The 13,360-nt window shown below is 36.7% G+C and overlaps 1 protein-coding gene across 1 annotated transcript in view; it reads left to right on the forward strand.

Annotated features, from left to right (window-relative positions):
- unc5cb (unc-5 netrin receptor Cb) overlaps nt 1–13,360 on the forward strand; it is a 227,373-nt gene that overhangs the window by 97,676 nt on the left and 116,337 nt on the right. The window contains exon 2 of the mRNA XM_016456327.1: nt 12,248–12,475. Within this exon, the coding sequence (XP_016311813.1) occupies nt 12,248–12,475 (228 nt within the window). The remainder of the gene's footprint in view (nt 1–12,247; nt 12,476–13,360) is intronic.

Below are 13,360 nucleotides of genomic sequence, written 5' to 3' on the forward strand. Positions count from 1 at the left end.
TCAGCCGTTCGAACGAATCAATTGAATGAATGATTCAGTGATAAAATCAGTGACTTGCCGCCACCTGCTGGCGGATTTAGTTTCATTTTTAGCGTATAATCAGTTATTTAAGTCATATTTCTGTATTCAAAATTTTATATTTAATACTTTAATCCCTGTATTTTTATTAATTTTATTTTTATTTTAATATTTATTTTATTTTTATTTATTATAATGTTCTAAATAGTTAAACGGCATATAATAATGAAAATGTTTTGGTAATGTAAAATTTTAATACATTTTAAAGATGATAATTTTAGTAGTGTTGCTATAAGTCAGTCATTGGTTGTTTGATACATTTAATTTTGTTAATGTAAAAATATATTTTATTGGTAAATGATATTTAATAGAAAAAATATTAGTAGTAATTTTAATTTTATATTTGCCTATCTTTTAAAAGTAGTGTGCAATTTTTAATATTTAGAGCTTGTGCTATTTTTAATATTTAATATTTAGAGTTCTTAGAGTTTAGAGTCATTGGTAGTTTATTACTTTTATTTGTGTTAATGTTAATAATGTTAATAATAATAATAATAATTATTATTATGTGTATGCATTAAAGGTGATGGGTAATTTGTGAGATCCTGACCAGTGCAGTTTGGAGTGAGACTAACTATATATTCAGGAAACAGTTTTGCTGTTGTATTTGGTGGCAGTAGTGGCACTTCAGCTTTAACTATATGTTGTTGTGTAACACATCTTTCTACCACATTGCCATCTGATAATTCGCTCTGGATGTTGGTTCATTTTGTGTTGTTCTGGAATGAATTCAGTTTCCACAGAGAGTCATTGGATCCGGCTAGTGCGTTTGAGAGTCATTAGTGTGTGAATCAGACTGTTGTGCTGTATTTGTGCCGGTGCAGTAGAAAGATGCTGTCTGCTTATTGTGTTTGTGTTATTCGCAGTGTTTTGATCTGATCACGTTGAGTTGAGGCTGCAGACTCACGATTCTGTTCAAATATCATTTCTTTTGGAGTGCGGCGGCCGATGCAAACGTGGCAAAACACTGACTCTGTTTCCCTCAGTCCTGTCAGAGCTTCAGGAGAAACATCAGGCGTCTCTCGCTCTTGAAGGATTCATTTCCTCAAATCATGTTATTCCATCCGGCAGCTTCGTCAAACTCCTCATGTTTTCTTTTGATTTGACAGCGTGCTGGCGATGCCGTTTTGAATGCATTCAAGTTGCATTAAATTATTGCTTGCAGTTTTGCTGCAATGTTTTCCTCCGGCTTTTAGATTAGCTGGATGCGTTTCAGAAACACCTCAGACAGGAAAATTATGTCAAAACAAATGCTAAAATAAACCAAGGCAAAATATCATTTAGTTTATGCTGAAGTACTAAAATAACTAAAAGCAAAATATATATGTACTAGACATTATTAAAAACAACAACAGAAAAAAACAATACACAAACTTTTTTTTTTCGGTTAGTTTTTTTTTGTTTGATTTGAAATACTAAAATAACTAAAACTGAAATTTAAAATAAAATAAAAACTACAAACACATAATCGATATATATATCGACATTTTTTAATATCGTTATCGAAGGTGTACCGTTGATAAATATCGATACCGTTTTATCGCCCAGGCCTATATATATATATATATATATGAAAACTTAAATTAACTTTTTGTTAGCTAGTTGCCAAAGCAAAACCCCCCAAAAAGTAATAAAGACACAACAAAACTTCTAAAAATAAGCTTATTTTAAGCTTATTTCTTGTTGCCAAGGCTAAATTTTGTTTAGTTTAATTTGAAGTACTTAAATAAAACAAAAACTAAAATAAAAGTTAACATTAAATATTAACAAAACATAAAAAACATTAAAAATACCCCAAAACTAATACATTTAAAAACAACAAAAAATTTATTCAGCTAGTTGCCAAGGCAAAATTTTGTTTAGTCTTAAGTACTAAAATTTAAAAATATTAATAATAAAAACTATATACATATTAAAAACCCAAAAAGTAATAAAATTGCAAACACACAACACAATTACTAAAGATATAAGAAATGTAAACGTACTTAAAGTAACAAAATAACTAAAACTAAAACTGAAATAAAAAAATTGTATAGACATATTAAAAACACCAGAAAATAATAACATTACAAACACACAACAAAATCACTAAAAACTTAAAAAAAAACAACCTAAAACTAAAATTAGATCAAGTTAATAAAACAATATAGACATATTAAAAGCCCCAAAAAGTAATACTATTACAAACATGCAACAAAACCTTAAACATTTATTTTCACCGAGTTGTTGAACGCAAAAAAGTTTTATTGCAATACTTTCCTTCAGTGTTTAGACTCGCAGGTGCTGCATGCGCTTTCAGAAACACTTCAGACGCAGGAGAATCATGTCAAAGCACGCATTACCCAGAGACAGCGGATTTCACACACGTCCAGCGCCGATCTGCATTAAACATGGCACGCGCTGCTCTGGGGAAGCTCTGTTAATTGAAAAAACAATCAGGCTGTGGGTGATGGAGATGCTTTCCCACTGAACCCGAACCGAGAGGCTCCGAGGACACTTCCTATATCATTTATTCCCAGCAAGCTCTTGTCAGAGCGGATTGTTTGGATACACATGGCCTGCTCGCTGCACATGACGGGGCCTGTGTTGTTTTTGGCTTTTTCTGTTTGGCTTTGAAGATGTTTGGGCTATAAAGAGAGCTTGGACTCCCCCGTTTCATCTCTGATCCGCCATATGAAAGGGAGGTGAAGAGGATTCGGTGTTTGTTTTCGTACATGAATGTTATCGCACTTGTTTTAGCTGGTTATCTTCCCTGTCTGCGTCCAGCGCTTCTTTTCAAAGAGTCCTTCCTCTCGTGTGGTGAAGCTACAAAGGACTCGACCTCTTTATTTTAAGAAGCCTCTCCTTTGAGTTATTGAGTTCCTCACACAGATCTTTGGTGTCTCTTGCTGTTGAGATGAGACTTTGACCTCTTGAGACCTCTTGAGTTTCAGCAACTCCAAACCAGGGGTACTATTGTTAAATAAAGCTAAAACCATAAAAAAACATGTCTGTTACTTAAAATACTATAAACATTTAACTGAAATAAAATAGAATATAAAAGATATGTATTTTATCTCAGCTAGTTGCCAGGTCAAAATTTAGTTAAGTTTAAGTTGAAGTACTAAAATAAGTTAAATTGAAGCTGATATGTGACCCTGGAGCAAAAAAGTAGTCATATTTTTAGAAATAGCCAACAATACATTGTATGGGTCAAAATTATAAATTTTTCTTTTATGCCAAAAATCATTAGGATATTAAGTAAAGATATTTTGTAAATTTCCTACTGTAAATATATCAAAACTTAATTTTTGATTAGTAATATGCATTGCTAAGAACTTCATTTGGACAACTTTAAAGATGATTTTCTCAATATTTAGATTTTTTTTGCTCCCTCAGATTCCAGATTTTCAAATAGTTGTATCTCGGCCAAATATTGTCCGATCCTAACAAACCATACATCAATGGAAAGCTTATTTATTCATGTATAAATCCAATTTAATTTGGTTTTGTGGTCCAGGGTCACATATATAAGTTATATAGACATATAAAAACCCCTAGAAAGAAAGAAAGAAAGAAAGAAAGAAAGAAAGGAAGGAAAAAAAAAATTTTTTACAAAGAAAAATTTTACATTGAAGTACTAAAATAAGTAAAACTGAAATAATAACAAAAAAATGTAGGCATATTACAATTCTGAAAAAGTAATAACATTACTCATTAAAAATACCAACAAGTTATTTAGTTTAAGTTTAAATACTAAAATAACTAAAAATGTATAAAAAAAATTATATTATCATATTAAGAACCTCAAAAAAGTAATAAAATTACCAACAAAGTAATTACCAAAAATATAAGACAACTTAAACTTATTTTATTTTAGCTCGTTGTCAAGGCAAAATTTAATTTAGTTTAAGCTGAAATACTAAAATAATGAAACTAAACCTGAAAAAAAAAAAAAAATAAATAATAATAAATATATAGGCATATTAAAAACCTCAAAAGTAATACAATTAGAAACTTACTAATAATTACCAAATATATAAGAAAACCGTCAGCTAGTTGCCAAGGCAAAATTGTTTAGATTAAGTTGAAGTACAAAAATAACTAAAACTTAAACTGAAATAAAAAATTAAAAACTATATAGACATATAAAAAAAAATGAAGTTATAAAATTACAAACACAACAAAATTACTGAAAATATAAGAAAACTTAAACTTATTGTATTTCATCTAGTTTCCAGGGCACATTTTCAATTAGTAGCTGTACTAAAATAACAATTAAAACTGAAGTAAAAATGAATAAAAACTTTATTATAGACATAAAAAAAAACTAATAAAATGACCAAAAACACAAAGTACTAAAACTTTACCTTGAATTAAAAATTATAATGATAGTACTAAAATCTCACTGCTCCAATCACATCAGTGCAGTGCATCTGGGAAGTCTTTGCTATTCCAGCCTCGCGCAGCTGAGGGCCGTATGCGGCTCTATACTGTGATCTGTCGGGTCACTGTGCTGCTCTGCTTTCATATCAGAGCTTACGAGACCGCGGTTTCATTTTCATGAAGCATTCCAGCAGGAGAAATCCAATTGAAGAGTTTTTGCTGGAATATTCACTCGCTGACCTTCTCTCCTGCTCGCTGCCTCCGTCGATCTCTTTCTGTGTTCATACAGTCAAGCTTTCATTCCGGCTGCAGTTTCCTGAGCACGTCATACGGCATTATGTCAGTGTGGATTAGATGTGCTTACGCTTTACAGTTTCTCATGGCATCGCGCTCTCAATATTTACAAATGTAGGGCATCTTCTGGTACTTTTACAAATCGAGAGGCACGATGATGCCACGGTTATTACTTTTCAAAGGAGTGTTCCGGTTTCATTTATGCACAAAATATGCATCATATTACTGCAGGAAAAAAAAGAAAAGAAAAGAAAACCTGAAACTTGCCTGGTTACTAGTTGATTTGATGGTCTTAACTGGACACAAAATGTATGCACAAAATATGCATCATATTACTGCAGAATTGTTTTTTTATTTGCCTAGTTACTAGTTGATTTGATGACTATAAAAAAAAGTTCACAAAATATGCATCTCATTCCTGCAGAAAAAATGTATTTGCCTAGTTACTATTTGATTTGATGACTGTAGCTAGACCAAAATAAATAAATAAATACAAAAAAGGGCACAAAATATGCGTCATATTCCTGCAGAAAAAAACATTATTATTTGCCTAGTTACTATTTGATTTGATGACTAGCTAAACCAAAAAAAAAAAAAAAAAAATAAATAAATACAAAAAAAGGCACAAAATATGCATCATATTCCCGTAGAAAAACTTAAACTTGCCTGGTTTCTAGTTGATTTGATGCATTTATGTGGAAAAGTAAAAAACAACAACATGGTGTCTAGTTGCTCAGTGAAGCCAAAACCCAATTGTTTCCCCTCCAGATTTGTTTTAATTTGATTTATGCAAACAATAAAATAAGCATCATAATCCAAATTCACATGTGGATTGATATTCAGAAAAGCCTTTTCGGTTATTATAGTACTATGGCATAATATGATCCCTTTTGCGTATTCTTATAGGCTCCGTGGAAATGTATGAAATTAATTTTTAATCTCACTTCATATGGAAGCAATTTGGGAGATTTCTGATTAAAATCACTCGAAAGGATTGCAGATTCATGGGTAAAAGCGAACAGACTTCTGCTGCGAGTGGTTTCATGAAGCATTGCACCAGAGGAGATGAAACGCTAATTGCCGTAAGCGTGTTGTTCTAGTTTCCAGAGGTGACGAAGGTCACGCGGTGGCTGTGCGGTGTGACTGCTAAAGCTAAAAAACATGCAATTAAAAGACACTCGGCCTGTGAGAGCAACTCAACAGCTTTAGATGATTCAAGGTCAGGGACTTTTATTCCTGTTCTTTCTCTTGTTTTAATTCGATGGAAGGCCTGTTTCTCCGAGGGGAAGGTGTGGTTGAGTTTTCTAGATGTGATTGTGATAACTGTGACTCAAATTACATCCCCGAGCACCAGCATCAAAGCGTGGCAGCCTGGCGTGAAGCGTGACGGCATGCAGACGGGGCGGAGCCCAACACAGCCCCTCGGACCGCTGGGACAAAACCACAGTCTACTGTCCAGAAAACCTGGAATAGTTCACTCAAAAATGAAAATTGAAAATGCTCACTCTCAGGCCATCCAAGATTAGGATGAGTTTGTTTGTTCATCAGGTTTGTAGAAATGTAGCATTGCATCAGTGTCTCAGCAATGGATGCTCTGCAGTGAATGGGTGCCGTCAGAATGAGAGTCCAAACAGCTGATAAAAACATCACAATAATCCACAAAAAACTGAAACAAATCCATCGTCTCTCACATCAAAATCCAGCCACATATTTGTTTAGAGCTGTTTAAACGGAGCATGATCTGTGCAGATTTCTCTCCTGATTCACACCACAACACTTTTCACTGGAGGAAGCGTTATTATGGATTATGGACTTGTATTTTAGTTAAAACATCATAATGCTGGATTTGTTTCAGCTTTTGTCTTCTCCAGATGTTAACTGATGGACTGGAGTGCTGTGGATTACTTGTGGATTATTGTGATGTTTTTATCAGCTGTTTGGACTCTCATTCTGACGGCACCCATTCACTGCAGAGCATCCATTGCTGAGACACTGATGCAGTGCTACATTTCTACAAATCTGTTCCCATGAACAAACAAACACTTTCAACAAATATTCATTTTGGGTGAACTATTCTTTTAAGACGACAAAACAGATGAATAGGGTAAAATAGACATTACCATGCTTTCCCCAGTTAATTAAAAGCACATGTTACGGAAGCAAAATAGGCTGAAATCTCAAAATTGACCAGTGCATGAAAAAGAACCAGTGTTTTTGCCTTACAGACAGACAGGGTTGATTGGCGCAGCATGTGCTGCATTATGTCGTGGGTTTGATGCAGGAGTGAGTGTGAACTGTTTTCTCTCTCTTTTGTCCACTAGAGATCTGCAAATCAGTGGGGGCTTGTTGGCGCAAAGGCATTTTTTGTCATGTTTTTCCATTTCTCGTGTGCTTTTTGACCAGAGAGCCTCTTTTATTTATTATTTCTGCTGCTGTGGAGGTTGATGAATTGGAGATTGCATGCGGAGACGGCACGCCGAAGCCTTTCATGCCATCGTCTGATCTCTCAGGCCTGCCGCGAGACACAGATAGCGCGGCTCCGCGAGTTTCCTCCATTCTAGGAGGCCCGTTTTTGGGTCAAGGTCTGGAGCGCTGGCAGGAGTCGGGGACGTCTCGGTGTCTGCGAGGTTTACATGACTGTCAGTGGCTTGGCACAAGGGCAGCGTTCAAGAAATGTTCAAGTGTGTGTGTTTGGATGCATGTGTGTGTGACTGAGATAGCGATCATGCTCGGCAGGGCTGGCAGTCACACCGGGTCATGGTTCTGGTCCACAGCTAATTGTCGAACTGATAAACCTGCCCTGGTTTGCTCAGATACTGTCCGATGGGAAGCTCTCTGAATGCTTTTCCTGTGTTGCTGTGGTGCGCTGTGTCTCTCTGCCCTATAATAGAGACCGAATGTTAATGCCCCGTGCCAGTTTTTTAAAGTACAGCACCATGTGTTTTCATTTCGTTAAAGAGAGCCAATAAGCATTCATAGACCGAAAGCAATAAGCCCCAAGAGGCCATCTGTTACAGTGATTTTACCACGGTTAAAAAGCATTCTTAAGCCCAGGCTCAAAGTGAAGAGGTAAATCACTGGTAAAATCACGGTAATACACGGCCTCTTGTGGCTTATTGCTTTTATAAAGTGGCAAGAGCAGCAGCAATATCACAAAATACACCAATGTTCAATAAATAATTAGTGGGTCTCACTGAGGCGAATGTTAGAATTACTGCTTTGAGTAAACGTGAATGTGATTTATAGTTTTCATCTGCTGGACGATAAAATAGGTGGAAAAATCCCACATATGCCCATTTAAGAATCAGAAGATCACAGATACTTGAGGGTGTAGGACTCTTTTCAATCCAGACAGGAAGAAAATACCTAGAAATCACCCAGAACACACTTGCAACCATATAGTCGCTTGCACACTTTACAGTTTCTTTGTTAAATGTTTAAATGTAGTTACAGTTTTTGAAAATGGCCTCAACTTTCCGTCGTTTCGTTCAGTAGGTCATGCATGCTCAGATGTGTTAGGTGACCAATGCGGAGGGTCAAGCAGAGGTTACGGCTCCCCTTCAATTAGCAGGTGATTAGGGGCCGGTGACGGGGCAGGTGTGATTTAAGACCGACACGTGATGGAAAGCAGCCACGCTCTACCCAGAATCCCCTGGGGCTCTATGTGCTAATGCAGTCTCACCCGTTCACCTCCATCTCCTCGTTATCCCCAAACACTCAGACACGGGCCCGTTACATTGTGGCTGATATTGATGTGATGTCAATGCTGCTCCCTGACAAGGTCTGCAGGGTGGTGAAAACTGGTTCCATTTTAGACCCACTTCCAAATTTCCAAGAACCGGGTATTCGATTTCGATTCTGCTTAACGATTCCTGCGTTCGCGTTTTAATGTGATTTTAAACGATTTAAGCGCAGGAACGGAAATAACTTGCGCCTTGTTTGCGTGCATTTCATTGCAGAAAAGGTTGTTCCGGGCCGGAACTGACTTCTTTCATATTTATCGACCAGTATGCAGAAAACTACGTCAGTATATCATCATTTGTCTTAAGTGACGTAAACAGATGAGAAAGAAAACGCAGGTATACAGTATTTTTAGATCTGTGTGCGTTCGGTGTTAAAGAGAGAGCAGCCTATAAACGCCTGTCATTAATGTTAATCAAAGAACAAAAGAAAATCATTCACTGATCTTGATCATCTTTCATAACTTGAATTAATCTATATTTATTTATGAAAAGTAAACTATCCAGTGTTTTTAAACTTTTAATTACAGTTTCTTTGCCTGGAATTTGGTTCAGTTGTATTAATTTATGCTATTGCTAATTGATTAGTTTGTTCCTATTTTATTACTGACTGTTTACTTGTCTTTAACACTTTAATATTTGAAATTTATATTAGTCTAGTTGTTTTTGCTGTGGTATTTTTGTTCCTCTTGGTAAATGTTCTGTAGGCTGCTGATTTTTGCTCATGTTATTCAGCTGCAACATAATGATTTGTATAAAGACAGAATAAATGTTTGACATCTAAAAGTTTGACTTCATTTTTTTTTTATATTGGATTTTTTTATCTTATTGCAATCGAAACTAGGAATCGATAAGAATTGGAATCGATAAGCAGAATCGAAATCGATAAAATTCCAACGATACCCAACCCTACACTCTTAAAAATAAAGGTTCCAAAAGGGTGTTTTTGCAGTGAATCCATAGAAGAACCATTTTTGGTTCCCCAAAGAACCTTTCAGTGAACAGTTCTTAAAAGAACCATTTTGAAGAACATTTTTGAACCCTTTTCGTCTATAAAGAACCTTTTCTATATTTGAGAGGTTCCATGGACGTTTAAGGTTCTTCATAGAACCATTGATGCCAATAAAGAAGCTTTATTTTTAAGAGTGTACAGGTGCGGCGAGACGCGGTGTGGCCAGTAATCTGCTGTCCTTTCTGTCTCTCGCTCCAGATTCATTCTCCTTCTGTGTAAATAATTGATGTCTGGCGGCCGGTTGTTAAGAATAGAAAGCGTATTTGCAGGTGACAAATGTCTCTGGCTCCAGGTCTCTCCATGAGAGGGAAGCGCAGAGGGCAGATATTAGAACGCGACCGGCAAACACGGGACGTATAGAGCCCAATCCTTCTCAAGTGCTGTTTCATAGTCCTCGAAGGGAATGTCGATTGCCTCTTCCTGTTTGCTTTTCTCCGTGAGCCCCATCGCTCCGCCAGCGTCAGATAAATATAGGTTTGTGTTTGATGAGGAAGACACCGGTGAGACGAGGTGAGGCAGGGCTCTGATGAAAGCCAGGCGTAATTACAGGGGACGGTTACCCGTCTGCAGACAAATATCTGTGGAATTAAATAAACCAGATTCCCTATCGACCAGTATGCAGAAAACTACGTCAGTATATCATCATTTGTCTTAAGTGACGTAAACAGATGAGAAAGAAAACGCAGGTATACAGTATTTTTAGATCTGTGTGCGTTCGGTGTTAAAGAGAGAGCAGCCTATAAACGCCTGTCATTAATGTTAATCAAAGAACAAAAGAAAATCATTCACTGATCTTGATCATCTTTCATAACTTGAATTAATCTATATTTATTTATGAAAAGTAAACTATCCAGTGTTTTTAAACTTTTAATTACAGTTTCTTTGCCTGGAATTTGGTTCAGTTGTATTAATTTATGCTATTGCTAATTGATTAGTTTGTTCCTATTTTATTACTGACTGTTTACTTGTCTTTAACACTTTAATATTTGAAATTTATATTAGTCTAGTTGTTTTTGCTGTGGTATTTTTGTTCCTCTTGGTAAATGTTCTGTAGGCTGCTGATTTTTGCTCATGTTATTCAGCTGCAACATAATGATTTGTATAAAGACAGAATAAATGTTTGACATCTAAAAGTTTGACTTCATTTTTTTTTTATATTGGATTTTTTTATCTTATTGCAATCGAAACTAGGAATCGATAAGAATTGGAATCGATAAGCAGAATCGAAATCGATAAAATTCCAACGATACCCAACCCTACACTCTTAAAAATAAAGGTTCCAAAAGGGTGTTTTTGCAGTGAATCCATAGAAGAACCATTTTTGGTTCCCCAAAGAACCTTTCAGTGAACAGTTCTTAAAAGAACCATTTTGAAGAACATTTTTGAACCCTTTTCGTCTATAAAGAACCTTTTCTATATTTGAGAGGTTCCATGGACGTTTAAGGTTCTTCATAGAACCATTGATGCCAATAAAGAAGCTTTATTTTTAAGAGTGTACAGGTGCGGCGAGACGCGGTGTGGCCAGTAATCTGCTGTCCTTTCTGTCTCTCGCTCCAGATTCATTCTCCTTCTGTGTAAATAATTGATGTCTGGCGGCCGGTTGTTAAGAATAGAAAGCGTATTTGCAGGTGACAAATGTCTCTGGCTCCAGGTCTCTCCATGAGAGGGAAGCGCAGAGGGCAGATATTAGAACGCGACCGGCAAACACGGGACGTATAGAGCCCAATCCTTCTCAAGTGCTGTTTCATAGTCCTCGAAGGGAATGTCGATTGCCTCTTCCTGTTTGCTTTTCTCCGTGAGCCCCATCGCTCCGCCAGCGTCAGATAAATATAGGTTTGTGTTTGATGAGGAAGACACCGGTGAGACGAGGTGAGGCAGGGCTCTGATGAAAGCCAGGCGTAATTACAGGGGACGGTTACCCGTCTGCAGACAAATATCTGTGGAATTAAATAAACCAGATTCCCTCGGCTGAAGAAGACAGCTGCAGGTTTGTGGGAAATGAAAACTCACATATTTAGTCTCAGGCACCAAACATACTGTATGCAAGTACGTGAACGCAAACGCTTCTAGCCATACAAGATCAAATACGTACAACATGATTTATAAGTATAAGATACGGAGTTTGAAATTGAATTAATTGCCTTCAACACGTTGAAGTTGAACGGAAATGACGGGACAAGGAATTTACTGTTTTTCTGTCAGTCTATCCAAATATCTATCTGTCTGATTGTTTATCTATCCGACTTTGTCTCTCTATCCATCTGTTCAACTATCTTTCTATCCAATTGACTATCTATCTGTCTGTCTGTCCGTCCATGCGACTATCTTTCTGTTCAAATGACAAGTCTATCTATCTATCTATCTATCTATCTATCTATCCGATTGTTTATCCATCCATCCATCCATCCATCCACTTTTATTCATTCAGCAGACATTTCTATCCAAAGCAACTTACAAATGAGGTACAATTAATTTTTAAATGTTTTTAGTGCACAGTGACAAGTTTAAAGTATGAGCTGGACTAGTACACAAGCAAGAGCAGAAGTGAAATGCAGAAAATGAATTTGTTTCGTGCCTGTTGGAATACATGTCTTTCCTTACATGCACAAGCTGCATGTGATCACAGTCTCCACAACGAGCGTCTGGGTCTGTTTCTCTTTAGCTGTCGCGAACAGTAGCTCACAGCCTCGCAGGCAAACACATGTACATGAACAATCTCTAAAAAACGCTCACTCCTTCTCATCTCCTCCCTCTGTAGATGACGACTATCTGGGATTGGGTGAACTCCCGGAGACGTTCCCCTCGGATCCGCCCGAGCCGCTCCCGCACTTCCTGATGGAGCCAGAGGAGGCGTACATCGTCAAGAACAAGCCCGTTAACCTGTACTGCAAAGCCACACCAGCCACGCAGATCTACTTCAAGTGCAACAGCGAGTGGGTCCATCAGAAGGAGCACACAGTGGAGGAGCGCGTGGACGAGAGCTCGGGTTAGTACTGCCGAGAGTGTTTGGATATTAATGATATATATTTATATATATATTTGAATAATTATGTTACAGGAAATATATGTATTTATATATTTCCTGTAACACAGGGTTCCTCAATAGGCGGCCCGCGGGCCACATCCGGCCTGTGAGAGAAAAAAGTTTGGCCCGCGCTAATTTCAAATAATGTGGCATTAAAATTCAAACACAGCATCAGAAAGCTACATAACTTACATTGTGTCTACACCGGACGCGAGTGGCGCAGCGCAGCGCGACGCAATAAAATACAAGAACTCGTTATAATCAGTGATGCTGTCTTGGATGTGGTGCGAGACCGAGTGTGTAGAAAAGAAAAGTGGACACGGAAAATAGACGATTCAAATGTGAATGGACTGAACAGTTTTGAGTAAATGAGTGAGTGAGTGACATCTTTGTTATGGAATACACGTGTTGGTTCGCAGTGAGTTCACAGTTTTAACGTACTGTTGTTCCTGCCGCGATTTCACAGAAAATTAAAACCATTCCTAAAATAGATAATAATGTTGCTTATTGTTACGGGTCGCTTTCGCGGGTGGTTAGGACAAAAACTACAAGGAAAAGATACTTTTTATCGCGTCGTGTCCAGTGTTGGGGAAAGTTACTTTTAAAAGTAATGCATTACAAATTTTTGTTTGTTCATGTATTTTTAATATTCAACAGGCAAAGTTCTTCTGTATCTAAAAGCAAAAAAGTTCATAATTGTTTCAATAAAACAGACTACTGGGGAAAAAAATCTGATTATTCATCTTGTGACCATCTTGTGATTATTTTAACAAAAGCAACAAAAATATAATAATTGTAATAATAATAACAATTATATATATATATATATATATACAGGTACATCTC

This window comes from Sinocyclocheilus anshuiensis, unplaced genomic scaffold (assembly GCF_001515605.1).
Source record: "Sinocyclocheilus anshuiensis isolate Anshui unplaced genomic scaffold, SAMN03320099.WGS_v1.1 scaffold495, whole genome shotgun sequence".
NCBI classification, from domain to species: domain Eukaryota; kingdom Metazoa; phylum Chordata; class Actinopteri; order Cypriniformes; family Cyprinidae; genus Sinocyclocheilus; species Sinocyclocheilus anshuiensis.